Source organism: Eptesicus fuscus, chromosome 24, assembly GCF_027574615.1.
Source record: "Eptesicus fuscus isolate TK198812 chromosome 24, DD_ASM_mEF_20220401, whole genome shotgun sequence".
NCBI lineage: Eukaryota > Metazoa > Chordata > Mammalia > Chiroptera > Vespertilionidae > Eptesicus > Eptesicus fuscus.
Window position 1 is genome coordinate 1,189,512 of NC_072496.1, and position 26,915 is coordinate 1,216,426.

General features: G+C 60.9%; 1 protein-coding gene across 1 annotated transcript; it reads left to right on the forward strand.

Annotated features, from left to right (window-relative positions):
• Nucleotides 1-26,915, forward strand: KIF14 (kinesin family member 14). Its single transcript, XM_054713050.1, has 30 exons — nucleotides 1-478; nucleotides 743-1,715; nucleotides 3,264-3,518; nucleotides 4,914-5,001; nucleotides 5,834-5,932; nucleotides 6,759-6,811; nucleotides 7,300-7,330; nucleotides 7,782-7,889; nucleotides 8,856-8,972; nucleotides 9,410-9,525; nucleotides 10,102-10,274; nucleotides 11,800-11,947; nucleotides 12,203-12,266; nucleotides 12,541-12,725; nucleotides 13,668-13,770; nucleotides 14,666-14,826; nucleotides 15,217-15,364; nucleotides 15,802-15,954; nucleotides 16,886-17,012; nucleotides 18,758-18,851; nucleotides 19,117-19,249; nucleotides 20,453-20,547; nucleotides 21,337-21,431; nucleotides 21,533-21,757; nucleotides 21,873-22,057; nucleotides 22,618-22,776; nucleotides 23,742-23,864; nucleotides 25,135-25,209; nucleotides 25,868-26,006; nucleotides 26,581-26,915. Exons 1-30 carry the CDS (start codon nucleotides 1-3, stop codon nucleotides 26,913-26,915), a joined length of 5,238 nt encoding a protein of 1,745 aa, XP_054569025.1.

Genomic DNA, 26,915 nt, shown 5'->3' on the forward strand with positions numbered 1-26,915 from the left:
ATGTCAGCCTACACGGCACACCGAGGGAACGGCGGCGGCCTCCCCGGGGCTCCTGATTCCCCGAGGAGCTCGTCACTGCATGGCCTGGGCCTCGGGAGCAGCCTGAAGCCGCCTTCCGGCTCGGACGTGTCCGAACGTGAAAACGACGACCCTCTCCTGAGCTCCGCAAAGAAACTCAGGGGCATCAATAGCACGTACGTTATTTCCGCCTGTAGGACCCCTGGAGGTGCGCCCCTCACCCCTAACCCTGCAGGTAGACTGACCCTGCAGAGGAGAGTCACAAGAAACAAGGAATCATCGCTGCTTGGGAGTGAGGTGGGAGAGTCATCCGAGAGAAAAACAGAAACGCGTCTTAGGTTACAACGTCGCGTTCGAGCAGGTTCTGTGGACAGGCAGGCAGCAGCTGAAGCCGATTCTGTGGGCGGGCAGGCAACAGCTAGAGCAGATTCTATAGACAGGCGGACAACAGCTGGAGCCGGTTCTGTGGGCAGGCAGACAACAGCTGAAGCAGATTCCGTGGGCAGGCAGACAACAGCTGGAGCAGATTCTGTGGGCAGGTGGGCAACAGCTGAAGCAGATTCTGTAGACATTTGGACAACAGCTGGAGCAGATTCCGTGGGCAGGCAGACAACAGCTGAAGCAGATTCCGTGGGCAGGCAGACAACAGCTGAAGCAGATTCTGTGGGCAGGTGGGCAACAGCTGGAGCAGATTCTGTGGGCAGGCAGACAACAGCTGGAGAAGATTCTGTGGACAGGCGGACAGCAGCTGGAGCAGATTCCGTGTGCAGGCAGGCAACAGCTGGAGCAGATTCCGTGGGCAGTTGGACAAAAGCTGGAGTAGATTCTGTGGACAGGCGGACAGCAGCTGGAGCAGATTCCGTGGGCAGGCAGGCAACAGCTGGAGCAGATTCCGTGGGCAGTTGGACAACAGCTGGAGTAGATTCTGTGGACAGGCGGACAGCAGCTGGAGCAGATTCCGTGGGCAGGCAGGCAACAGCTGGAGCCGATTCCGTGGGCAGGCAGGCAACAGCTGGAGCAGATTCAATGACACAGAGCGTGGGAGGTGCTGCAGCCAGCAATGGTGCTTCACGGGACACCAGTAGGAATGTCAGGATTGTCAACAACGAGAAAAACTCCCACGCTGCATCTTCTGCGTCCTCCGCCGAAGACAGCGACCCTGGACTGGTGGCCGGTGAAGAAGACAGAGTAACGTTTTCTGCCCTCGCGGGAGCACATGACAGCGAGACACACGGCTACTTCACTCACAGCACGCCCATCCGCTCCCAGAAAGAGGCTGAGGAGGCTCGACCCGGACCCTTGTCCACGAAACCCGAGCAGAGCCCGTGGGACGTCAGAGTGTTGGGAACAGGAAACCTGCATCACACAAGTCTTGCGAAAAACACAAATAAGTTTGGAAGCTTAGGCAAAGGGACGCCCGGGAAACGTATTGCAGAGCACACGTGGACCCCACGGTGTGGCACGCCTCAGCCTCGGGGCGCGGCGATGTCCACCCTGAAGCGCAGGACGCCCAGCTCCCAAGGCCAACAGAAGCCAAAACGCACTCTCTTCACAAATACAAGGGAAGGGTGTCACGAACCTACGCTCCCTCCCCAGGAGGAGGCCGCTGCTCAGAGCGCCTCCGTACGGAGGGGCCCCCTAAAAGTGGAGAACAGCCAGGTGACGGTGGCAGTCCGCGTGAGGCCTTTCAGCAAGAGGTGGGTCATGCCTTTGGAACTGAAGGCGGGGCTGGTGGCACGGAACACGCCAGGCTCCGCCTTCAGAAAGTCCCGGTGCTCATGCGTCTCACACTTGTTGGTGACATTTTGTTTTCTTTTTTTTGGTGAATTTTAAAAATATATATATATTTTATTGATTTTTTACAGAGAGGAAGGGAGAGAGATAGAGAGTCAGAAACATCCATGAGATAGAAACATCGATCAGCTGCCTCCTGCACACTCCCTACTGGGGATGTGCCCACAACCAGGGTACATGCCCTTGACTGGAATCGAACCTGGGACCCTTGAGTCCACAGGCCAACACTCTATCCACTGAGCCAAACAGGTCAGGGCTGGTGACGTCTTTATAGAGAGAACTTGAGTTGAGTTGTAGTGCATCGATTATTTTAGCCCAGTGGTCGGCAAGCTGCGGCTCACGAGCCACATACGGCTCTTGGGCCCCTTGAGTTTTTGCAAAGGCCAGCTTAGGAGTCCCCTAATCAAGTTAATAACAATGTACCTACCTATATAGTTTAAGTTTAAAAAATCTGGCTCTCAAAAGAAATTTCCATCGTTGTACTGTTGATATTTGGCTCTGTTGACTAATGAGTTTGCCGACCACTGTAAATTTAGAGGATTGACCGTGTCCCAGGGATAGGCCAGGTGGTTTCCAGGATAAATTCTGATCGGAAGTGAGTTGGGGGCAAAAAGGGACATCGAGGGCCAGACCAGGACCCAGTGCTTTCTGCAGATCGGGAGCCAGTGAGAGGTCTCCACCAGGTCTGAGGTGGACGAAGGGTGGACGTGAAGGTCCGAGGCTCCGAGGGAGGGTCCAGGGGGCAGGAGGGGTGGGGGGGGGGCAGAGGGGGACAGCGGGAGCTGCAGGGGGAGCCAGAGACGGTCAGCTGGGCTTGCTGGAGTTACATGTACACCTTGCCAGCTTTCTATGGACTTGTGCTCCTGAAGTTTCTTTATAAAACACGAAAAGTACGTTTCCAGATTTGAACTGAAGCGGACAGGTAGACCCCAGCAAGCGGGGAAAGGGAGAGATCAGGGGCGCAGGGAAAAGATGGAAAATGCCGTAAAAGTGGGGTCCACTTTCCGGGCGAGAAACCAGAGCTCCGTCTTCCCTGGAGTGGAGGCAGGAGCCCGGGAACTGTGTTTCGGAAACACATTATAATCACGCTTGCTGCTCTGCATTTTCTTTCCCTTTTTAAAAAATGTTTTTATTGCTTTCAGAGAGAGGAAGGGAGAGGGAGAGAGATAGGAGCATCCATGATGAGAGAGAATCATGGATCGGCTGCCTCCTGTACGCCCCACACTGGGGATGGAGCCCACAACCCAGGCATGTGCCCTGACCGGGAATCGAACCCTGACCTCCTGGGTCATAGGTCGACGTTCAATCAATGAGCCACGCCGGCCGTTGTATTTTCCACATAAAATTGAAGCATCGTCCCGCCCGGAGGAGTGTTCTATTTGAGTAGTTGTGAGGGCTTCATACTCAGAACAGCGGCGGTAACTTGACCTTCTCGGTGCTCCTTCTCGAAGAGAGAAGGACGAGGACGCGGCCCAGGTGGTCTTCCTGGACGGGGAGGAAATCGCCGTGCGGCACCCGGACCTGAGGCAGGCGTACCGTTTCCTCTACGACGTCTCCTTCTGGTCCTTGGACGAGCGCCACCCGCGCTACGCCAGCCAGGCCGCCGTGTACGAGACGCTGGCGGCTCCGCTCCTGGCCCGCGCCCTGGAGGGCTACAACGCCTGCCTCTTCGCGTACGGGCAGACGGGCTCCGGGAAGTCGTACACGTGAGTGTCGCCGCAGACGTGGCTCTGGGGGGGTGGTTAGTTGTGTGTGTGTACCTTTCGTGAGAAGCGGCCTGGCTTGATGGACGCACACGGTTCTGAGACCACGGGGGTCCGGGCTCAGGTCTGCTCGGTGTACACGCTGTCCCCGCACCCCTGGTCCAGCTGCGTAACCTCTAGGCTCCAGTTTATGCCCGAGAGCCATGGACCCTTGTGAGAGTCCTTGGCCTCGTTTTACTGTAAAGCGAGCATGTCCCACTCAAAGGCTCACGCGGGCCAAATAAACACGGCTGAAGTGTACGTGGCCGCAAAAAAACAAAAGCTTCAATGTCCATAGAAGCGTGGGTTTATTCCGATAGAGACGTGCTGAACACAAAGGGCTGAAATAAATGAGTCGACGTGAACATAAAATAATAGGCCATTTTAATAAAAATTAATATTTTTGCTTGAACATTAACTTACCAGACACTGAATAACTGCACAAATGAATGAATGTACTGCACTTCTATTTTTCTTGTTCTCCGAAAGCGAAATATTTCCTTTTGCCCACACCAAACCAGTCAGTCCGAGACTGACGCCGTGGCCATCGGCTGCTGAAACACTCTCTGCTGGTATTTGTGGCGAGAAATGGCGCGCCTGCCCGTAAGGGAACTGAATGCAACACGATGATTGTAACCAGTCATTAGCGAACGTTGCAGTTTGTTATTAATAATTATGACAGGATATTGTAAAAATTAAGTTAGGAAATTTTTATTAAAACGTTTCTTGCGTACCGTTCTATTGGCTGGCTGCAAAAATATTCGTTGTGGGCTGCATGCGGCCCATGGGCCGTGAGTTTGACATGCTTGCAATAGGGGGAAGGCCCCCCCCCCATCATCCTGTAGGTGGGGGCTCCCGGAGCCACGTGGCCTGCGCTTCCACCAACCAGCCTGCCTGCTGTGGCCGCTGCACTGTCCCTGCCAGAGCCCAGGGTGGGGGTGGGGGGGACAGGGCGGAGGCACAGACACAGGAGTGGGTCTCCCTGAGCCTGCAGTGAGAGGTCTAGGGGGTCCCCCTGCGGGGGCACAGGGCTCAGCTGCTCCCAGAACCCGGCCAAAGCCCAAAAGGAGGGGCACGGAGGGTCTGTTTCCTGGGGCTGCCGCTCCCATGACGACAGACTGGCCTCAACCAGCAGGAACAGGGGCTCCCCGTTCTGGGACCCGAATCTGAAATCGGGGTGTCGGGGGCCGGGCTCCCTCGGGGGGCTCCAGGGGAGGGTCCTTCCTGCCTCTCAGCTTCTGGGGGCTCCTGGCCCCTCCAGCCTGTTCACTCAGCCTCACCCCCTTATCCACCTGCCGATTGGGGTGATCACGTGGAGTTTTAAAGGCCTGCTTAGCCTTACGCCCCCTCTTCCTTTAGGATGATGGGATTCGGGGAGGAACCGGGGATCATCCCAAGGTTCTGCGAAGACCTTTTTGCTCAAGTGGCCAAAAACCAGACCCAGGAGGTAGGTGCCGGGGGTCTGCAGGCCTGTGTTAGGCTGGGAGGGCCACAGCGGGGTGGCGTCAGTCGGGCCCCTGCGGAGGCCCCCAGAGGGAGACGGGCCCTCCTGTCCCTCGGGCCTGCAGTCCGTCCTCCCGGCAGCAGGAGGAGGATGGAGGAGGCGGGTGCGGGTCTGCTGTGCCCCGGGGAGCCGGGCAGCGCTGTGCGTGTCCCCGCACTCGGCCGGCGGCACCGACTCCGCGAGGACACAGGCCGGAGCGACGGGCGTGAAGCCGAGGAGAGAAGCGGAGACGCTGACGTGGGAGCTGGGAGTTCAGCCCCCTGTCCCTGTGGTCAGAGCGCGGATGGAGGACGGCCATCAAGTGCTGATACAGGAGACTCTGTCCCAGAGGGAGCAGGGCTGCCGGAGGACCGCGGGAGGGGGGGGCAGTCTTCTCAGGGGGCGCTGGGCTTGTGAAGGACAGTCATTACTGGGGGGCGGGGCTCCCAGACAGAGGGCGGGGCTCCCAGACAGGGGGCGGGGCACCGCAGGTGGAGGGCTGGGCATCTCAGAGGGCGGGGCATCCAGTGGGGGGCAGGGCTCCCAGGAGAAGGGTGGGGCACCCCAGGCAGAGGGCAGCGGGTGCAGCGATTGGAAAGGAGGACTTGGGAGCAATGGGGTCTGTAAACTGCTCTGCTCTAAGCCGGAGCCGGAGGGTGGAGGGTGGAGGGTGGAGGGTGAAGGGTGAAGGGTGAAGGGTGAAGGGTGAAGGGATCAGGAGACCCCGTCAGGTGCAGTTTGCAGACCGCGCGAGGCTTTAGGGGTGAGGTTGCAGCCTGAGCTTCTCTCCTCCCAGGTCAGGTACCACCTGGAAATGAGCTTCTTCGAAGTTTACAACGAAAAGATCCACGACCTGCTGGTGGGCAGAGGGGGCAGCAGGCAGAGGAAGCAGCCGGTAAGAGGACGGCGTTGGTTGCTCGCTCCTCATGTCTGTTTTCATACATGCCTGCGGTTCCACGCGTTCTCCAGGTGACACGGAGGACTTGCATGCTGCTGTATAATAGCAGGTGCCTGGGAGCTGCAGTGTATTGTTATTTAGTAAATAAGCTGAGCGTTATCGCCAGTGGAAATTGAGTGAGTTACTAAATTGAACCTTTTTATTTTAAGCAAGTATTGCATAAAAGATGCTTCTTCCAGTATATATATGGACCACTGAAACACTCAATCCCAAAAAGTCTGTAAAGGTAAAAAGCAGTAGAAGCTCCCAAAAATTGTATTGTTATTATAGCAATGCTCTTCACTGGATTGTTTGGCAAATTGATATCCCGTAGACAGTATTTCCTGTGAAGTAGGACATTTCATGAATACATAAGCTTTTAAAAAATGCTGTTAGAATTTAAAGTTTAAAAAAATTTTTTATTATTTATTTATTAGAATATATTTTTATTGATTTCAGAGAGGAAGGGCGAGGGAGAGAGAGAGAAACATCAACGATGAGAGCGATTCACTGATTGGCTGCCTCTTGCACACCCCACACTGGGGATCGAACCATGACCTCCTGGGTTCATAGGTCGATGCTCAGCCACTGAGCCCCAGCAGCCGGGCTTGAGGCGGTGTTAATGCCTCACGGGTTGGTTTCTGTGGGAACCTTGCAGTTGATTCCCGGGTGAAGTGAAGACAGATGTCTTGACCTTAAACTCGGAGCGTAGGGAAAAGCCACTGAGCACTGCCTTTGCACGACCCCGGCCGTGCCCTGACCGCCGCTCCCACTTGCTTCGCAGCTGAGGGTCCGGGAGCACCCCGTCTCCGGGCCGTATGTCGAAGCTCTGGCCGTGTAAGTACCGTGTCCGCTGCGTGTGCTCCTGTCTGTACCTTCCCCCGCACCCGTGGGGCCTGGCGCAGACCGTGAATTACACCGCGTGGGAAATGCTCGGTGTTCTCTCTTCTGTCCCCTCTCCCGCTGCTGTTTGTAGCTGCTCCTTACGCCGCCGGGGGAAGAGGTGTGAGATGAGTTCCTGGGAAGAGGTTCGGATTTTTAAAATATTTTTTTTATCGGTTTCAGAGGGGAAGGGAGAGGGAAAGAGAGAGAGAGAGAGAGAGAGAGAGAGAGAGAGACATCAGTGATGAGAGAGGATCATGGATCCGCTGCCTCCTGACACTGGGGATCCAGCCCACAGCCCGGGCCTGTGCCCTGACCGGGACGGAACCGTGAATGTTGTCACGGAAACCGGGAATGTCGTCACGTGAAGACCCTCAGGGGCTTCCCTACTTACTGTACGAGAACAAGAGCGTAACCGACTTTGACCTTTCCCTTCCCACCAGGAACGCTGTCGGTTCTTACTCGGACATCCAGGTAAGAGGGGTGGTACTCCCCTTCCCCCCGGGACAGTGACCGTGGCCTTGAGCATGTGAGAGGACCCTCCTGACCTGCTGGTCGCAGGGGGAACGGCTCATCTCGTTCATTTGTCACGATCAGATTGCGTTCGTTGAACTTTATTCAAGAGCGTTTCTCTTCTGAACTAAAAATAAGTCACGTCAGCGTAGAGTTATCGAAGTTGCCTTTCCAAGTTATCATTTCCCAGGAGGACCTATGTAAGACAACAACAAAGACTTAAAAAAAAAAGTTATTATTTCCCGACTCAGCTCTCAGAGGTAGACACAACAGGGCGGCGGGCACACAGGTGACGGCACGATGAACATGGGTTAGTGGTTTCACTCTGTGAACTGACGAGCCTGGGGCCACGGGAGGTGCGGGTGGCCTCGCCCCCGTGGCCGCCGCCCGCAGCCCGGCCTCTCCCCCGCAGGGCTGGCTGCAGCTGGGGAGCAAGCAGCGGGCCACGGCGGCCACCGGCATGAACGACAAGAGCTCCCGCTCGCACTCGGTGCTCACGCTGCTGATGACCCGCACCCAGGTGGGTCCCGCGTCCCGCGTCCCCTGCTGCTTCTCTCTCCTGTCAGTCAAAGGTCAAAGGACATTCGTGTAGGTACCTGACATTGTTTGGGTTTTAGGAAATATAAGACTCAACGACCGAATCAGGTTTGGTGCGTATGGCTGTACGTTTTCCTCACTTTTAAAAACCAGAATATCTGTTACTAATTTACCCCGATGTCATGGGTGTTCTATCAACACGTGATCCGTTCTCAGTAATGCCTGGGGATTATCGTACCGTATTGGGGAAATCCCATCAGACAGTAAAAGGTTTCTTACGATTCAGCTGTAGGGCCCGTGGCTCCCATAAAACCGCTCTGCCCATGTGGTGACGGGTTTCAGTTGTGTGACGGTGCCGCCCCAGCGAGTTTACGAGCTCTGCAGCAAGGTCACGCGACCGCCCATCTCTGCAGAGTCTTTCTCACGGCCGCCCGGCGTCCCGCTGACGAGACTTCCTCCAGTCTTGACCGTCGGACGTTTAACGTTGCTTTTGTTCCAAGAGCTGTGTGTGTGTGTTTGTTCATGAGAGAGACAGACAGACAGACAGAGACATAAATGTGTTGTCCCAGTCGCTGATGCCTTCACTCACTCATTGGTGGGCTCCTGTACGTGCTCTGACGGAGCCCACGGCCTTGGTGTCTGGGGCGATGCTCTGACCACCTGAGCTACGGCCAGGGCTCCTGCTGCCGCTTGAAACCCGTTGCTACCTTCGTGCTGGGATAAACAGCACCTCCACCCGTGATTAAGCTTCGCATCTGCTCGTGGTTGTTTCCCTAAAAGCTGTGGCTTTCTGTCCCTTTCCAGCCGTTTCTTTCATTTTTGGGACAATCCGCGCACTGCTCAGCGAGGGGCCTGTGCCCTCCTCACAGCTCCCCCTCCGCAGACTCCCCGGGGGGGCAGGTCACCAGGGACTGACGCCCCGAGTCGCTTTAACCCCCTTTTGCCGCAGACGGAGCTGGTGGACGGGGAGGAGCACGACCACGCGGTGACCAGCCGCATCAGCCTGGTGGACCTGGCGGGCAGCGAGCGCCAAGGGCCGGCCGGCACCAGCGGGCAGCTGCTGAGGGTGACGGGCCTCGCCGGGGGGAGGGGCTGGCTCCCGGGGGGAGGGGTTTCCCCCAGGGGCGGGGGGCGGGGCTTGCTCATAGGGGCGGGGTTTTCCCTCAGGGGCGGGGCTTGTTCCGGGGGGAGGGGCTTGCTCCCGGGGTGGGGTTTTCCCCTGAGGGGCGGGGCTTGCTCCCGGGGGGGAGGGGCTTGCTCCCCGGCTTTATGTTTAGGAGGTTACCAGGGAGACGCGCTCAACCACAGCAAGAAACCTCTCTCCACCCGCAGCTCAGTCTGCACTGCTGGGGTGTCAGAGGCCCCGCTTTTCAGTGGCGGTCACTTTCCAGTAGCGTTAGGAAGTGGGGGTCACGAGACAGCTGGTAGCTTGTGGGAGAGAGGGTGGCGTCGCCCTGTTCTGAGCAGCGGTCGGACCCTAACGCGGGTCTCTCTCGCGCACAGGAAGGCGTGAGCATCAACAAGTCCCTGCTGACGCTGGGCAAGGTCATCTCCGCGCTGGCGGAGCACGGGGGCCGCCGGAGGGCGTTTATTCCGTACCGGGAGTCGGTCCTGACGTGGCAAGTGTCTGAACTTTATTTTTTAAAATTATTTTTAAAAATATATTTTTGTTGATCTCAGAGAGGAAGGGAGAGGGAGAGAGAGAGAGAAAACATCAATGATGAGAGAGGATCATGCATCGGCTGCCTCCTGCACGCCCCACACTGGGAATGGAGCCTGCAACCCGGGCCTGTGCCCTGACCGGGGATCGAACCCAAGACCCTATCCGCTGAGTCGGGGCCCCGTCGTTTGCAGCATTTGTTGAGCTCCTCCCCGCTCAGTAGGTCGTGGTGGCCCGGAATCGGGTGACCGAGCGGGAGTGTCTTCCCCAAAGTGGCTCCGGTGCGGCCGGGAGAGGAATCCTACGAAACGCCTGGGAGTTGAGCGTGTGTTAAGGCCTGTGCACAGGTTGTTGCTTCTGAAATAGAAACTCAGAGAGAACAGCGTCCATGAGACGGAAGCACAGCTGCAGGCCGGGGAGGGCCCGCGGAGCGAGACCACGCCCTGCGCCCCAGCTGTCCGCTCTGTGCGGTGGGGAGACGGCTGCCTGGGCAGTGGGGGCCCAGGTGGAGGCTGACCCCGCCCCCGCCCCGCAGGCTGCTGAAAGAAAGCCTGGGCGGCAACTCCAAGACGGCCATGATCGCCACGGTGAGCCCGGCGGCCAGCAGCCTGGAGGAGACGCTGAGCACCCTGCGCTACGCCCGCCAGGCGCGCAGCATCGTCAACGTGGCCCGGGTCAACGAGGACACGAGCGCCCAGCTCATCCGCGGTGAGCGCCCGCCCCCTGCGCCGCCGGGCCTCTCCGGTGACAGTTTGGGCGACGGACAGACGAATGGACATGTGCGACTTCAGAATTACTTCCGGGGCCTCTTTGTAATGACCTTGGCTGTCACCTGCTGTGGTGGAGGGCAGCGCGGGGCCCGGGAGGGAGCGTGAGCGGTGAGGGGCCGGGAGCAACGTGCTCGTGTGGACGGCCACCTCCCTGCCTCAGTGCTCGGCCACGGCCACCTCCCGGGCCTCAGTGCTCGGCCACGGCCACCTCCTGGCCTCAGTGCTCGGCCACGGCCACCTCCCGGGCCTCAGTGCTCGGCCACGGCCACCTCCCGGGCCTCAGTGCTCGGCCACGGCCACCTCCCGGGCCTCAGTGCTCGGCACGGTCACCTCCCTGCCTCAGTGCTCGGCCACGGCCACCTCCCGGCCTCAGTGCTCGGCCACGGCCACCTCCCGGCCTCAGTGCTCGGCCGTGGCCACCTCCCGGCCTCAGTGCTCGGCCGTGGACACCTCCCGGCCTCAGTGCTCGGCCACGGCCACCTCCCGGGCCTCAGTGCTCGGCCGTGGACACCTCCCGGCCTCAGTGCTTGGCCACGGCCACCTCCCGGGCCTCAGTGCTCGGCCGTGGACACCTCCCGGCCTCAGTGCTCGGCCACGGCCACGGCCACCTCCCGGGCCTCAGTGCTCGGCCACGGCCACCTCCCGGGCCTCAGTGCTCGGCCACGGCCACCTCCCGGGCCTCAGTGCTCGGCCACGGCCACCTCCCGGCCTCAGTGCTCGGCCGTGGACACCTCCCGGCCTCAGTGCTCGGCCACAGCCACGGCCACCTCCCGGCCTCAGTGCTCGGCCACGGCCACGGCCACCTCCCGGCCTCAGTGCTCGGCCACGGCCACCTCCCGGGCCTCGGTGCTCGGCCGTGGACACCTCCCGGCCTCAGTGCTCAGCGACGGCCACGGCCACCTCCTGGCCTCAGTGCTCGGCCACGGCCACCTCCCGGGCCTCAGTGCTCGGCCACGGCCACCTCCCGGGCCTCAGTGCTCGGCCACGGCCACCTCCCTGCCTCAGTGCTCGGCCGTGGCAGTAGCAGGAGGGGAGGAGGGCCGGGGAGGCCTCACAGGGGTGAGCTGCTCTGTCCCGGTCCATCCTCCTGGGTCCCTCACTCAGGCGACCTTTCTCGTGAGAATCACCGTGTGCTTCCAGCTGGCAAACCTTTGCTCTGTGCCGGCAGGTCCTTGTAGGTTTGCCGAGCGCGGTCCCCCGTCCGTCTGTCCGTCCCAGTGGGATCCGTAGCTCGCCCTCCTCAGGCGTCCCGCTTGGACCACATGCCATCCTCCCCGGGAGGGCAGACTCAGTAACGCAGGGGCGCTTCCGGTCAGGGCCAGGGAGGGAGGCGTGGAGGTTCCGCAGGGGCAGTGGCCTTGGGAAGATTTAAAACTCCCAAGCGCAGCGGGAATCGGAGGGCCTCGCTGACCTCTGGCGGAGGTGATTCTGGATCCATCGTGCGTCTCCTTATAAATATTTAGAACTGAAAGCAGAAATTGAGAAGCTGAAAGCTGCTCACAGAAGCCGCCAGCACATTGACCCCGAGCGGTACCGGCTCTGCCGGCAGGAAATCACATCCCTGCGGATGAAGCTGCACGAGCAGGAGCGAGCCATGGTGGCCATGCAGAGGTGGGGGCCGAGGAGGGGGCGGGGCCCGGGCTGCAGGGCCGGGGGGGGGGGGGGGCGGGGTCAGGTGGGTGGGCGGGGCCTGGACGGTGCGGCCTTGTCCTTCCTGGCCCCGCCCCCCAGTTGTGCAGCTGCCCAGCCCCAGGCCATTTCATTTAATCCCAAGTGGTTTCATAATCTTTGTTGATTGTCTGTTGATAGTTAATCATATATACGTGTATACACTTTTAACTGTGAATTCTGTTTGTTTTCGGAAAGAGCGTGGAAAGAAAAATTTGAACAGGCTGAAAAAAGAAAACACCACGAAATCAAGGAGTTACAGGTAGGCGCCAGAGAAGGGCCAGCAAAACGCAGATTAAACTCGGAGCACGGCTGTCCCTGTAGGAAGCAGGGCCCTAAAGAGGGTCCGTGTCCAGGCGTGTGGAGGTCAGGGTGGCACTTGGGATGTGAGGGGCATCGGGGCCCCGCTGGGACGTCCCACGGAGAAATTAACGCCCTTAGCTGAGAGCCGTGGGGCAGAGAGAAACCTTGCACCGGGACCGCGCACTGCAAGCGCGTCTCCCAGCGCCACGGGTCTCTCCTCCCTCCGGCTCCAGAGAGCGGGAGTCACCTTCCAGGTGGACAGCCGCCTGCCGAACCTGGTCAACCTGAGCGAGGACCCGCAGCTGTCGGAGGCGCTGCTGTACGTGATCCGGGAGGGCACCACCGCGGTCGGGAAGCACGGCCCCGCCTCCAGCCCCGACATCCAGCTGTGCGGGGCGCTGGTGGCCGACGAGCACTGGTAGGTCAGCCTTCTCCGAAACGAGGGCCCTGGCCGTTGTCTGTGGGTGGCCGACCCGTTCACGGGAGGCACACGCGTGCCCTGGATCCTTGGCGTGATCCTTCCAGGGCATCTTACCAGGAGGAGCGACACGGGTGTCCCGTGATCATACAGACTCGTCCCATTTGTGGTTCAGCCTCTCCCGCTTTTCTATCCTGTTAGCCCAAAGACGACTTGCGCGCTGGGTTTCTTTCCAGTTCTCTGAATAGAAAGGTGCTTTTAAAAAATGTATATATTTGTATGGATGTCAGAGAGGAAGGGAGAGGGGGGGAGAGAGACAGACACGTCAATGATGAGAGAGACTCACAATCAGCTGCCTCCTGCACCCACCACACTGGGGATCGAGTTCGCAACCTGGGCATGTGCCCTGACCGGGAATTGAACTGGGACCTCCTGGTTCATAGGTCGATGCTCAAACCACTGAGCCACGCCGGTCGGGTCAGCCAGGGGCTTTTATCTTCCCGCTCCCGCCACTCTCACACCAGGAAAATGTCGCTTATCTGTCCCACTCTCACACAAACCCGGAGAGTTAGGAGAGCAAACACAGGAACACCGCACATCTGTTCCTTTTAGAGGCAAGCCGCGATCAGTTTTGTACTATTCTCTTCATTGGATTTTCCTCTGTTTTCTTTGCGGGGGAGGGGCACTGTTCCAAAAGCAGTTGTGACCAAAATACCCACAATGCACATCTTCCTCCCTGTGGAGGGCGCACTTGCTGGGGGCCCAGCTTTTGCACCGAAACCCAAAGTCTGGTTGGAGGCAAGGGAGAGAGTCGTGTTATTGTCACGCGTTGATCTGCACCTTCACCCCAAAGGCGTGACCCCGACACAAGAGCTTGTCCCGTGTCCCCTCTTCCTGCCCCGTCCTCTGTCCGCAGCGGTGACTGTGCCTCCCTCCCCGCAGCACCATCAGCAACGTCGACGGGACCGTGAGCATCGCCCCCGTCGGGGAAGCCAGGACATACGTGAACGGGAAACTCGTGCTGGGGCCCACCGTGCTGCACCACGTAAGCGGGCGCCGTGGGGCGGGCGAAGGCGTTTGGCCCTGGGCAGGCCGTTCACGCATCTGCGTTTGGGTTTGAAAACCCCCTTCCTGTTCGTTCATTCATGGCCTCCTTTTGTGCAAAGACAAGAGCCGTGTGACTGAGGCGGGGGGAGGAGGGGACCAGACGAGCTGCCCACAGTCCTCATGGTGTCCCCAGGCCGACGGGTGGCGCCCTGGCCCTGCCCTTTGCCCTTTGCCCTTTGAGAAGCTGGTGAATGGGCTGGCTGTGCATTGCCCAGGCCCGGACACCAGAGAAGGCACCGTGATGATCATCCCGGGGAGCAGGGGTACGGGCACCCCACGACGCAGGCTCCCTGCCTACGCACCTGAGTGTCGGGGGGAGGGATTCATGGGAAATTATTTTTTTAATATATTTTGATTGATTTCAGAGAGGAAGAGGAGAGGGAGAGAGAGAAACATTGGTGATGAGAGAGAATCATGGATCGGCTGCCTCCTGCACGCCCCCCACTGGGGATCCAGCCGTGACCTCCTGGGTCATAGGTCAATGCTCCACCACTGAGCCATGCCGGCCGGGCTTTTTCTGGTGTGTGTGTGTGTGTGTGTGTGTGTGTGTGTGTATGTCCGGTCCCTAACGGTGTCTGCCGGGAGAGGCTCCCTGAACGCCCTCAGTAAGTCTGCGCTCCGGCTCCTCATTCTGGAAGTCGGCCTCGGCCGCGACGTGTCTTGGGGGCTGTTGTGACACATCCAGGAAGTGACATGTGCAGACGGTTCCGTGCCGTCCTCTGACCCGTGTTTCTCGTTAACAACACCTCCCGTCCTGAGTCGCCGAGCTGGGGTCTGTCCCGGGCACCTGCTCGGTCCGGACCCCCCGGCAGCGGTCGCTGTGTGTGCTGCAGGGCGACCGCGTGGTGCTCGGGGGAGACCATTACTTCCGGTTTAACCACCCGGCGGAGGTCCGGAGCGGGGAGAGGCCGCCCGGGGAAGACGCCCCGGCCGGCGAGGGCCCGAAGGACTTTGAATTCGCCAAGAACGAGTGGCTCGCGGCCCAGCGATCGCAGTGAGTGTCGTGGGCCTGAAGCAGTGAGTTTGGGGGGGGGGGGAGGGCTGCATGGGGAGGGCTCCCGGGGGGAGTTTTGAGGTTGAAGTTTTTGTTTAATGGGCAGCATTTTAACACGATTCAGAGCTGCTGTGGTTATGACCTCTAACCCTGACGCCGTGCACCTGAGACTAAGACAGAATCACGTGGAATGTAAACTGGGATCGACAAAAGCCCGCCCCGGCCGGTGTGGTTCAGGGGGCAGAGCCTCGGCCTGCGGACTGAGCGTCCCGGGTTCGATTCCCGGTCAAGTGCACGTGCCTGACGCTGCCCCGCGGGGGTTCCGTGCCTGATGCTGCCCCGCGGGTATTCTGTACCTGACGCTGCACGGCGGGTGTCGGTGCTTCGCAGGCTGGAGGCGGAGATCCAGGAGGCGCAGCTGAGGGCGAAGCAGGAGATGCTGCAGGGCATCCAGGTCGCCAAGGAGGTGGCGGAGCAGGAGCTGTGCTGTCAGAGAGCCGCCTTCGAGGGCAGGATCGAGGCCCTGCAGGCCGAGCTGGTACGGGCGGGCCGGCCTCCCTGTCCCCCGTCCCCCGCCCCGAGTCCTTTCCTGGACGGCGCGCTGTCGACTGGTGGCTGCGGGGACCAGACCAGGAGCCTCTCTGGGCCGAGTGTTGGCTCTGGTCCGCCCCCTGCTGGGCGCTCCCGGGAGCCTCCCTGGCCACCTGCTGATCCGAACACGGCTGTTCGAATCACCCAGTGCCGCCCTCGCGAGGGGCTGGGTCATCGATGGGGAGGTCACGGGGTCCCCCAGCCGCGTGAGCCTGGTTCCCGGGCCGGTGAGGCAGGGGCGCTCTGGGCCAGGTCTTCTCCCAGCGCGTCGTCTCCCGCTCCGGTGAAAGGCGGGGCCCTTCTGTGCGATGGGGAGCTTGGAGAAGTGCTTGTACGTTTGCTCTGGTTATTTATTTATTATTTGTTTATTGTTGTTCTTTAAAGAAAGAGGAGTCTCAGCAGAAGAAGCTGCAGGAGGTGAGTAACCAGAAGGCACATCTCCGGATCGAGGAGCTGGAGAGGGCGAAGCAGCGGCTGGAGCAGGAGGTGCAGGCCAACCGGAGGCGCCTGCAGCTGGAGCGGCTGGCGGCCCAGCAGGTGACTCCCCCAGCCGAGCGTGGGGCTGTCATGGAGAAGCAGGGCTGATGGGGAGAAGCCGGGCTGTGGGTGGAGAAGCCGGGCTGGTGGGGAGAAGCAGGGCTGTGGGTGGAGAAGTCGGGCTGGTGGGGAGAAGCAGGGCTGTGGGTGGAGAAGCCGGGCTGGTGGGGAGAAGCAGGGCTGTGGGTGGAGAAGCCGGGCTGGTGGGGAGAAGCAGGGCTGTGGGTGGAGAAGCAGGGCTGTGGGTGGAGAAGCGGGGCTGTGGATGGAGAAGCAGGGCTGGTGGGGAGAAGCCGGGCTGGCGGGGAGAAGCCGGGCTGTGGGTGGAGAAGCCGGGCTGATGGGGAGAAGCTGGGCTGGCGGGGAGAAGCCGGGCTGGCGGGGAGAAGCCGGGCTGGCGGGGAGAAGCTGGGCTTAACGTCACAGCGTCACTCTCAGGGCCGTTCTCTTTCTCTTTTCCAAGACTGTGGTGGGGGTGGTGGTGGGAGCAGACACCCCAGTGGCCCCAAGTGTGGACACGGCGGTCATTCCTCAGGGGTCAGCTCTGGGACACCGAGGGCCCAAACCTGAGAGTTTTAGGAGAAAAAGCGGGACTGCTTAACTCTTGGAAACAGCATTAGTCGGCGGTCTGGGCTGATCTGTGTCCAGTGAGGTTTTCAAAGCTCATTGGACGTGGCTGCTTTGAGCGCTGTTTTTGTTGTTGTTTGTCTTTAACTTCCTGTCAGTGGAAAGAGAAAGAGTCGTCTCTGCCATCAGACGTCCTGGTGACGTTTTTATGGAAGGAAGGCGTTTCGTAAATTCCCGGTAGCTTCCTGTGCTGACTGGCACACGCCCCGTAAGCTGAGCTGTGATGGCTGTGTGTTCCGTGGCCCACCTGCTCCGTAACCTCTCTCCCACATGCACACGCGTGGCCCCGCGATGCACGGCCCAGGCGCTGGAGGACCACAGCGTCCGCCACACGAGGATCCTGGAGGCTCTGGAAGCCGAGAAGCAAAAAATCGCCCGAGAGGTGCAGGCGCTGCAGCAGAGCCAGGGCGGCAGGGACAGGGCGCCCCCGGGTGAGTGCGCGCCGGCGTCAGCTTCCCGGCCCCTCAGTGCCTGCAGCTGTGCACGCAGCACGTCACCCTCACCGCTGTGACGCGGGGTGAAAGCCGCTCATTTTATTTTTTAAGAGAGAATGGAAGGGAGGGAGGGAGGGAGGGAGGGAGAGAAACATCCATGTGAGAGAGACACATCGATTGGTTGCTTCCACACATGCCACAACCAGGTCTGGGGATCGAACCTGCAACCAGGTACATGCCCTTGACCTGGAATTGAACCCATGACCCTTTGGTGGGAGGGTCGACACTAACCAGTGAGCCTCACTGCCAGGTCTAAATCATGAAGAGAATGACTTTCCCAGGCCTGTCCTTCCCCGGGGGGGTATTGCTAGAGTGTGCATTGCATGTGTGTGTGTGTGTGTGTGTGTGTGGTGTGTCTGTGTGCATGTGTGTGTGTGTACTGACTATCCCATATGCTCGCTTCCAGTCCCGACGAGCTCTGTGTGTGTATGTGTGTGTGTGCGCACTGACTATCCCATGTGCTCGCTTCCAGTCCCGACGAGCTCTGTGTGTGTGTGTGTGTGTGTGTGTGTGTGCTGACTATCCCATGTGCTCGCTTCCAGTCCCGACGAGCTCTGTGTGTGTGTGTGTGCATGTGTGTGTGTGTACTGACTATCCCATATGCTCGCTTCCAGTCCCGACGAGCTCTGTGTGTGTATGTGTGTGCTGACTCTCCCGTGTACTTGCTTCCAGTCCCAATGAGCTGTGCACGCCTGTGTGTGCGTGTGCGTCTGTGTGCATGCATGTGTGTGCGCGCGTGTGTGCACTGACTCTCCCGTGTGCTCGCTTCCAGTCCTGACGAGCTGTGCGTGTGTGTGTGCGTCTGTGCGCATGGATGTGTGCGCATGTGCACTGACTCTCCCGTGTGCTCGCTTCCAGTCCCGACGAGCTGTGTGTATGTGCATGTGTGTGTGTGCGTGTGTCTGTGTGGATGCATATGTGTGTGTGCGTGTGTCTGTGCGCATGGATGTGTGTGTGTGCATGTGCACTGACTCCCCCGTGTGCTCGCCTCCAGGCGCGACGAGCTGTGTCTGTGTGTGTGGGTCTGTGTGCATGCATGTGTGTGTGCACTGACTCTCCCGTGTGCTCGCTTCCAGTCCTGACGAGCTGTGCGTGTGTGTGTGCGTCTGTGCGCATGGATGTGTGCGCATGTGCACTGACTCTCCCGTGTGCTCGCTTCCAGTCCCGACGAGCTGTGCGTGTGTGTGTGTGGGTCTGTGCGCATGCATGTGTGTGCGTGTGCGTGTGCACTGACTCCCCCGTGTGCTCGCCTCCAGGCCCGACGAGCTGTGCGTGTGTGTGTGGGTCTGTGCGCATGCATGTGCGTGTGCACTGACTCCCCCGTGTGCTCGCCTCCAGGCCCGACGAGCTGTGCGTGTGTGTGTGGGTCTGTGCGCATGCATGTGCGTGTGCACTGACTCCCCCGTGTGCTCGCCTCCAGGCCCGACGAGCTGTGCGCGTGCGTGTGTGTGTGTGTGTGCGTGTGCACTGACTCCCCCGTGTGCTCGCCTCCAGGCCCGACGAGCTGTGTGTGTGTGTGTGGGTCTGTGTGCATGCATGTGCGTGTGCGTGTGCACTGACTCCCCCGTGTGCTCGCCTCCAGGCCCGACGAGCTGTGCGTGTGTGTGTGTGGGTCTGTGCGCATGCATGTGTGTGTGTGTGCGTGTGCGTGTGCACTGACTCCCCCGTGTGCTCGCCTCCAGGCCCGACGAGCTGGGGCTCCCTGAAGCTCTCGCTCATGATCCAGGAGGCCAACGCCCTCAGCGGCCGCGCTCAGAGGCAGTACGTGTTTGGCAGGTGAGTGCCTGGTGGGCGGCTGGAGAGCGGCCCTCCGTTTAAAGCGCTTTCCCTCCGCGTCCTTCCTAGGAACCGGGACCGTTATTTTAGTTTCTCTGAAGACAGCACGCCCTGCACACGGTTGTCACCGTCACAAACACGCCTCACCCGGGCGGCGTTCCTCCCGGGCCCGGTGCGTCAGGCAGTGCCTCGGGCTCAGAAGGCTCCACGTGTGCGTGACGGGCACGTGTGTCTTAAGATGACGTTTCCCTCTGGTGTGTTTCAGACACGAGGCGCCCGACAGAGGGGGTGGCCCCGGCCCCCGGGTCCGGGTGCGGAACCTGCGGCTCGGCGTGTCCACGCTGTGGAGCCTGGAGAAGTTTGAGTCCAAGCTGGCCGCCCTGAAGGAGCTCGATGAGGTTCACTTACTATGATTCTCTCTACACGATTTTAGAAAATATGTTTTTATTGATTCCAGAGAGGAAGGGAGAGGGGGGAGAGAGAGAAACATCCATGATGAGAGAGAATCATGGATCGGCTGCCTCCCGCACACCCCACACTAGGGATCGAGCCCACAACCCGGGCATGTGCCCCAACCAGGAATTGAACCGTGACCTCCTGGTTCATAGGTCAACGCTCAACGACTGAGCCACGCCGGCCGGGCCATACTTGTTTTTAATATCTTACTCCCTGTCTTCTAAAATCATACCCCACATAGGAATTTTTTTAATCACACTTTGATATTCTCACAATCTGCTTACCAGAAATAGTGCTACTCACCCATTTCCGCAGTTTGCTTTCATTGGTGTTTAGTGACCGGTGAGTCGCAGGGTTTGACTGTTTCCTTGCGGGAAAGTGTGTGGTCATCCTAGGAAATCAACGTGAAACAAAGGGAAGCCCACGCGAGTGAGCGCCGTCGCGGATGAGTCGAGATCAGTGCACGCGGCGCCGTTCTCCGGGAAGGGGAACCCGGGATGCGAGGCGAGGGCGGCATCGAAACAAAGACGACAAGGCCCTTTAAGATCGCGTTCCACGTGAAGCTGTGCCGATAAGTGTGGTCACGTTCCAGGAGGAAAGGGCTTTCTAGTAGAAGAGAACTATGGAAGCTGAGGGAGGAACCTGCACCCACCGGGAAGTTAGTCAACAAGCCAGCCGCGCCTCCAAGAATAAAAATAAAGGCGGGGGGCGGGGGGCGGGGGCCGGGGGCACGGCAAAAAGAGGTGCAGATCCCAGTCGGTTTCGTGAGGAAGCGCTTTCGAACCTCCAGACAGACAAATCCCGTGAACGGTCCCAGAGCATCGAGAAAGTCAGGCGTCCCAGCCGCCTTCCGACGCCAGAACAATTGATTAAGATCAACCGAAAGCCACAAAACCGGAAAAGATGACTCAGAAGAGAACCACAAGCCGATCTCCGTGCGATCGCAGCTATGAGAATCCCAGTGGGGGGTGTGCAGGAGGCAGCCGATCAGATGATTCTCTCTCATCATGGATGTTTCTATCTCCCTCTCCCTTCCTCTCTGAAATCAATAAAAATATATATTAAGAAAGTAATAATAAAAAGTAAAATGTAACCACGTATTTAAGTTCATGACCGACAGTAACCCTCTGTTGTATTTTCCCCAGAGTAACTGCAAGTGTGAGGACCTCTTCTGTGACCCCGAGGACGAGTGGGAGCCCGACCTCACGGACGCACCCATCTCCTCGTTCTCCAGGAGGAGGTAGGCCGCGTGTTCCGAGCTGGCTGGCTCCCGGTGCACGTCTGTATCGCGTCCTTATTTGTCATTTCATTTTATTTTATTTAATTAATTAATTTAGAGGATATTTTTTTCCATTGGTTTTCAGAGAGTAGAAGGGAGGAGGAGAGAGACACGGAGAGAGAAGCATCGATGTGTGAGAGACACATTGATGGGTTGCCTCCCACATGAGCCCTGACCAGGGCCCGGGAGCCCGCAAGGTACGTGCAGGCACGTGCCCTTGACCAGAATCGAACCCGAGACCCTGCCGTCCGCGGGCCGACGCTCTATCCACTGGGCCACCCGGCCGGGGCTCCTGTCCTTATTGTCAGAGAAGTCTGTAGCCTGATGAGTGTCAGTGAGGGAATCCAGGGAAGTCTCCGTTGTTGCTGAAAATCGACGCCTCGCGCACTGTGCCCGAAGGCCTGGGAATGAGGTGCCCGCTCGGCGGGGTGCTCCCGAGAGCGTCTGTGATTTAAAGGGAGCGTGTAGGGAATGAGCTGCTCCGGCCCTCCCGCCCCCGTGGTCCCCCTGCGCCCCAGCTCCGCACGCTGGGTGCCCCGGCTCCTCCCCGTGCACGTCCCGCTGGCGGAGCCCGGAGCCCCGGCGTGCTCCTCTGCGCGCGGACCTGTCCCGGTCACTGCGTGACCTGTGCTCGGACGCCCCTGGACGGGGACCCTCCCTCGGGGGCCCAGGGCTCGGGCCGGGATGGAGCCTGGGGGTGACCGATGTGCTCGCGGGCGGGTGGCCGACCTCCTCCCGCTGGCCCCGCAGGAGCAGGAGTCTGGTGAGGGACCGCAGGGTCTCCGGCTACTTGCACGACATCCAGGCCCACGCGGCTCCGCGTCCGCACTCCTCTCGCTCGGCAGGTGGGTGGTGGATCGCCTGGTGACCCCTGTGACCCGGGGCCGGGGGAGAGGGACGCGCTCGGGGCGCGGCCGGGGGCCCGTGGTGCCGGCTCCGGGCTGAGGGCCGTCTCCCGTCGGAACAGGCTCCCTGGGCTCCAGCCCCGCGGAGTCCGCCCTCCCCGGGATCTGCAGAGCGCTCATCGGCTCGGCCCTGGCCGTCCTCGGGCGGAGCGGCGAGGAGGAGACGGTGGCGGACGGCCTGCTGGACGGCCTCCTGCGGGTGCACGGGGGGCTGCTGGCCATCTCCCAGGCCCACGCCGCCCAGGACGAGGACAGCCCCGACGGCCGTAAGCAGCCCCCGCGGTTCTCCCCTGCGCGGGCGCTTTCCGGCGGCGGGTGAAGGTGCGGGTGGTGGCGTCAGCGCTCCTGGGAGAGGCCCCTTCCCGTCTTTTCCTCCCTCAGTGTTCTCTGCGGACCACGCGGCCCAGGCGCGGGCGGTGCAGGTGGCCTGCGCCTTCGGGCAGCTCGCGGTGCTGGCCCCGCACTGGCCGGGGGACTCCCCGCCCGGGCCCCCCGCAGCACGGCTGGGAGAGGAGCTGCGGCAGGAGGTGGAGAAGCTGGGCAGCTACTTACAGGTGTTCCTGCAGGTGAGTCCGTGCTGAGGACCGTGGGCGGGAGGCGTGTGTTCCGTGTTTGCCGACCTCGTCCCGTGGGCAGGGCCGGGGCCGAGCTGGAGACCAGGACCTGCGGGTGGACTCGGGCCTGAGCTTGGAGAGGGCGCGGCTGAGGCTGGTCTGCGGCAGAGAGAAAGAGCGAGAGAGAGAGAGAGAGATAATGAGAGAGAGAGAGGGAGAGAGAGGGGCCGACTGGCTCTCAGGTGTCAGAGGCGGCCCAGCGGCCGTAAGAGACCAAACCCGACCCTCTGTTGCCCTTACGGGCGCCTGCTGGGCGGCTGTCGGGCCCGGAAAAGTTCAAGGGTAAAGAGCCTCCGTGTCTCCTCTCTCGTCACCCGTGTGCGACCCCAGAGGCCGCCGTGTCCTAGTCCCCCGTCCCGGGGGGCGGGGGGCGCCGTGTCTCTGGCTCTGAGACGGAGGCGCTGCTGTTTCGGGGCGCAGAGCGTATTTCCCTCCCCGTCTGGTCTGTCCGTCCTCCGCCTCCCGCTCCCGCACCTCGCGCATCTGATAAACGGGCCCCTGTCGCCGGGCAGGGCTGCTCCTCGGACATCCCGTCGATGGTGACAGACGCGCAGAGGAGAGCCGCCCAGGCCGTGCGGCAGGCTGTGGCGTGTGTGGGGCAGCTGGCCGTGCTGAGCGGGAGCAGGCTGCGTCTCCTGGACCCCAGGGCCTACGGGGGCGCCGACGTGCAGGTGAGGGGCGTGCAGGGGAGGGGCTCCTGGCCCAGCATCGCTTGCGTGAGGCTCTCACTGTCGAAGGCCCGGTGCTGGGCCGTGAAGGAGAGCTCGGGTGGGTTCCATCTGCGCTGGCAAGCGTGCGGCCCGCAGGCTGGTGAGTCCTCGCTGCACCCCTCGGCCCTTTGTTCGGTGACAGCGGTTGCCGTGAGGGCCGCGCAGCCAGTCAGCCGGGAGGAACTGGTTCTAGGGAGTCTGTGTCTGCTGGCTCAGCCCCGGCTGTGGACAGGGTATCGGGGCCCCTCTGGCTGTGGACACACAGTATTGGGGTTCCTCTGGCTGTGGACACAGTATCGGGGTCCCTCTGGCTGTGGACACACAGTATCGGGGTCCCTCTGGCTGTGGACACAGTATCGGGGTCCCTCTGGCTGTGGACACAGTATCGGGGCCCCTCTGGCTGTGGACACACAGTATTGGGGTCCCTCTGGCTGTGGACACAGTATTGGGGTTCCTCTGGCTGTGGACACAGTATCGGGGTCCCTCTGGCTGTGGACACACAGTATCGGGGTCCCTCTGGCTGTGGACACAGTATCGGGGTCCCTCTGGCTGTGGACACAGTATCGGGGCCCCTCTGGCTGTGGACACACAGTATTGGGGTCCCTCTGGCTGTGGACACAGTATCGGGGTCCCTCTGGCTGTGGACACACAGTATCGGGGTCCCTCTGGCTGTGAACACAGTATCGGGGTCCCTCTGCTCGGGCGACATTGTGTCCTGGGGGCGCACAGCTCCCAGCTGGTGTCTGATGCTCAGGGCCGACCTGCTGGTTTGCTCCCCGATGGGCTGTGAGTTGTTGGTCCAGCTTCGGTTGAAGTTCATGAACTTGGGGGGATGTATTCCTACAACCAGCAGCAGACATAACGATAATTAACTGCTTTTAAAACCTAAAACCCGAGTTTGCCAGCTGACGCCTCTGCTTTTCCAGGAGGACCTCGCGGACGCCCTGTGGGACGGAGTCGGCGCGGGGCTGAGGCTTCTCATCGACTCTGGACTCGAGAGGGCGGGGGAGCTGCGGCGCGAGCTCTCAGGGCAGCGCCCCCAGAGCGAGGTAACGGGGTGAAGGAGCTTCTATGGGTCCCAGATGGTGGCTCAAGTTGGTTTTTTAAAAATACATTTTTATTGATGTCAGAGAGGAAGGGAGAAGGAGAGAGAGAGGAACATCAATGACGAGAGAGAATCATTGATCGGCCGCCTCCTGCACTCCCGATCCAGCCCGCAGCCCCAACCCGGGCCTGTGCCCTGACCGGGAATCGAACCCTGACCTCCCGGTTCCTAGGTCGACGCTCAGCCCCTGAGCCCCGCCGGCCGGGCTCACATTGATGTGTGTGTGTGACTCCATGAATTAGATGGTTACAGATCCACGTGTTTGAACGTGTAGACTGTGTTCTGTGGAAAGGCTGCTGGGAGCACGTGTCCCTGTGGCCTCTGGTCCGGGTTGGGCTGGTCCTGGCGGAATCCCGGGTGAACCCTCGGCCGGTGGAGCGGCGGTGACACCTGCTGGCCACTTCCTGTCTTCTCTTCCCTCTACTCCGTCTCTGCTCTTCCGCTTAAGAGCGCAAACTGCACGGTGGGTGTCGACCCGCTGCCTTGAGCGAAGTGTTTGCCGGGTTCACGTCGATTATCTCACACGAGACACAGAAGCTCGAGGACTCGAGCGACTTCCCGAAATCAGCCTCCTCGCCCCTCGGCGCCCTGACATCAGAGCCTGACCCGTGGGTCTCGGGTGGCGCCCGAGGCGGCTGGGCGACCCCGGGGCCTGTGTTCACCCCTGGGGTCCCTCTCGGCACTCGCTGACCGTCACTCGGTGCTCTGACCCTGGCTCTGACCTGCCGAGTGACAACACCTGGGGCTGAGGGTGCGAGCTCGGCATTTCTGAGCCCCCCACTTTGCGGGGGGGGGGGTCCCCCAGCTGGTCCTGTCCCCTGCCCGTGTGTTCCGTCCGCTCGGAGCCCCAGCCCAGCTCATCACCTCTGTGGGTTGTGAGTGGTTCCTTATGCACCCGTTTCCTTGCTGAGAGTCTCGACGGGGAACGGAGGGTTCGGGAGACGGAAGGTCCAGTCCCGACTGAGTGTCGGAGGCGCGTCTGTCCTAGGATCCTGTCCTGACACTCGGGAGCCCGTCTCTGCCTCCCGCTCTCCGCGGAGCCGGTCCGCCGGGCCGGAGCGCCCGCTGCTCTCGCCGCTGAACTGTAGTCCCGGGAACAGGGCTGCTCCCAGACCTCGCGGCCGGAACGCCTCTCCCCGCCCGGTCCGGGGCGTCCCCGGGTTCATGCTTCTGAAGAACGTGCGTACGAACAGCCTGACCTTCTCTCTCTCCAGGCGGCCCAGCAGCTGAGCGCGAAGGCCGAGGTGCTGGCCGGGTGCCTGGAAGCCGTCCTCGCCGCGTGGAAAGCCGTAAGCGCAGGCTCCGCGCCTCTGTGTCCTTGTGTGTCTGTCGTCCTCCCCTCGTCCCGGCGGGCACGTCGGTGTCAGTTCCGACACAGAGCCGGCCCCGCCCGGACGTGGTGACTGTCCGCTTCGCGGCGGGTGAGCGGGCGCGGACGTGGGCCCGCGGTCGCGTGCTCTGTGTCCGGCCGCCCTGGGCCCGGCTCTGCCCGGAGAGTCACTAGGCTGTAGCCCGTGTTCCCGATCCGTGTGCTCAGGGTCTAACGTGCAGGGAGCCAGGCAGAGCATGTTCCTCGTGTCACGGGTGAGCGGGAAAATGTAAACCAGGCGTGTTCAGGTCCCAGGTGAACGGGAGTGTAAACCAGGTGTGTAATGAGGGTGAAGAGAGAGACAAGCTGCGGCTTGGATGTTTTTATTTAAATAAAACAGAATCGAACTCTTACCCATTTACCTTCTGTGGTGGTGGGTATTAGAGGTTCTGTTGTCTGGTCCTGCTTTCCGGCCGCAGGGCGGTCAGACTTTGGTTTAAAACGAGGTGAAATCCCTCCTTTGGGAACGGCCCTGCTCTCACCGTCCTGGTTTTGCTTTTGGGGGGACGGGGGGCGGGGGGGGCGGTGAGGAAACGAGGCTGGTCCCTGCGTTCTCACCACCAGGGCTTTGTTCGCAGACGAGCTCCCGCACGCGAGCGCAGGAGGAGCCTTCTGGGTGCGGGGCCCTGAGGGAGATGGCCGGCCGCGCCCCGGGAGTGTGGGAGCTGACGCGCTGCGTGGACCAGGCCGTGGGCGCTGTCCTTGCCGCCCTGAGAGGTGCGTGCTCCGGCGGGAGCGGCCGTTCTCGTCAGGGTCTCGTCGGGAAGGGGTCGCGGCATCTCTTCCTCCGTCTGTTTGTTACCTAACCCTCCCCGACGCTCATCACCGACATGGGACTGTGTGACCGGTACCCACTTCATACATGAGTGCTTCCGCCCGAAAAGCTCAGTCCTTACAAACACCCCACCTGCCCAGGGCGGCTGGTGTGGCTCAGTGGATAGAGCGTCGGCCTGTGGACTGAAGGGTCCCGGGTTCGATTCCGGTCAAGGGCACATGCCTGGGTTGTGGACTCGATCCTCAGTAGGGGGCGTGCAGGAGGCAGCCGGTCCATGATTCTCTCTCATCATGGGTGTTGCTGTCTCTCCCCCTCCCCCTCCCCCTCCCCCTTCCTCTCTGAAGTCAGTAAGAAATCTATTAAAAACAAAAACAAACCCACCTGCTCATTGAGCAGTCGGGTTACTGACGGGTTAGAATTGTCTGGGGCGAGTCTGACCGGAAGCTCCCTGGACCCCGGGACAGTGACAGACGCCCGAGGAGCGGGGAGGGTTAGTGACTTTCCTCTCCTGCCCAGGACGCCGCGGCGACGGGGGTGCCCTCAGGACCTGCGTGGAGAGGATCTGTGTCTTGGCGGGGGACGTCGGCGCCGACAGCTGTGCCCAGAGCCGCGAGGACCTGGCATCCGCGGCCAAGTCCCTCCTCCTCTGCTTCGAGGCCGAAGACACGCCTGCCTTGTCGGAACCCTGGGAACCGTGTCATCGAAACAGCGGAGAGGGCCGCCGGCCGCCCGGGGCGAGCAGCACTGGCCCCGCCGCGGGGAGGGGCGTCCCCAAGCCCGTCTGCGCGCTGCCCTCCCGGCCCCCGCGGAGCTCGGGGGAGGGCGCGCCCGGGGGAACCCGGTGGGTGTGA

What these genes read in the sequence shown, in the direction of transcription:
- KIF14 (XM_054713050.1), top strand. Translation starts at nt 1, where the DNA reads ATGTCAGCCTACACGGCACACCGAGGGAACGGCGGCGGCCTCCCCGGG. An exon ending in GTTCTTACTCGGACATCCAG is followed by an intron (nt 7,331 to 7,781) that starts GTAAGAGGGGTG and finishes TCTCCCCCGCAG; the next exon opens with GGCTGGCTGCAGCTGGGGAG. An exon ending in GCACTCCTCTCGCTCGGCAG is followed by an intron (nt 21,432 to 21,532) that starts GTGGGTGGTGGA and finishes CTCCGGGCTGAG; the next exon opens with GGCCGTCTCCCGTCGGAACA.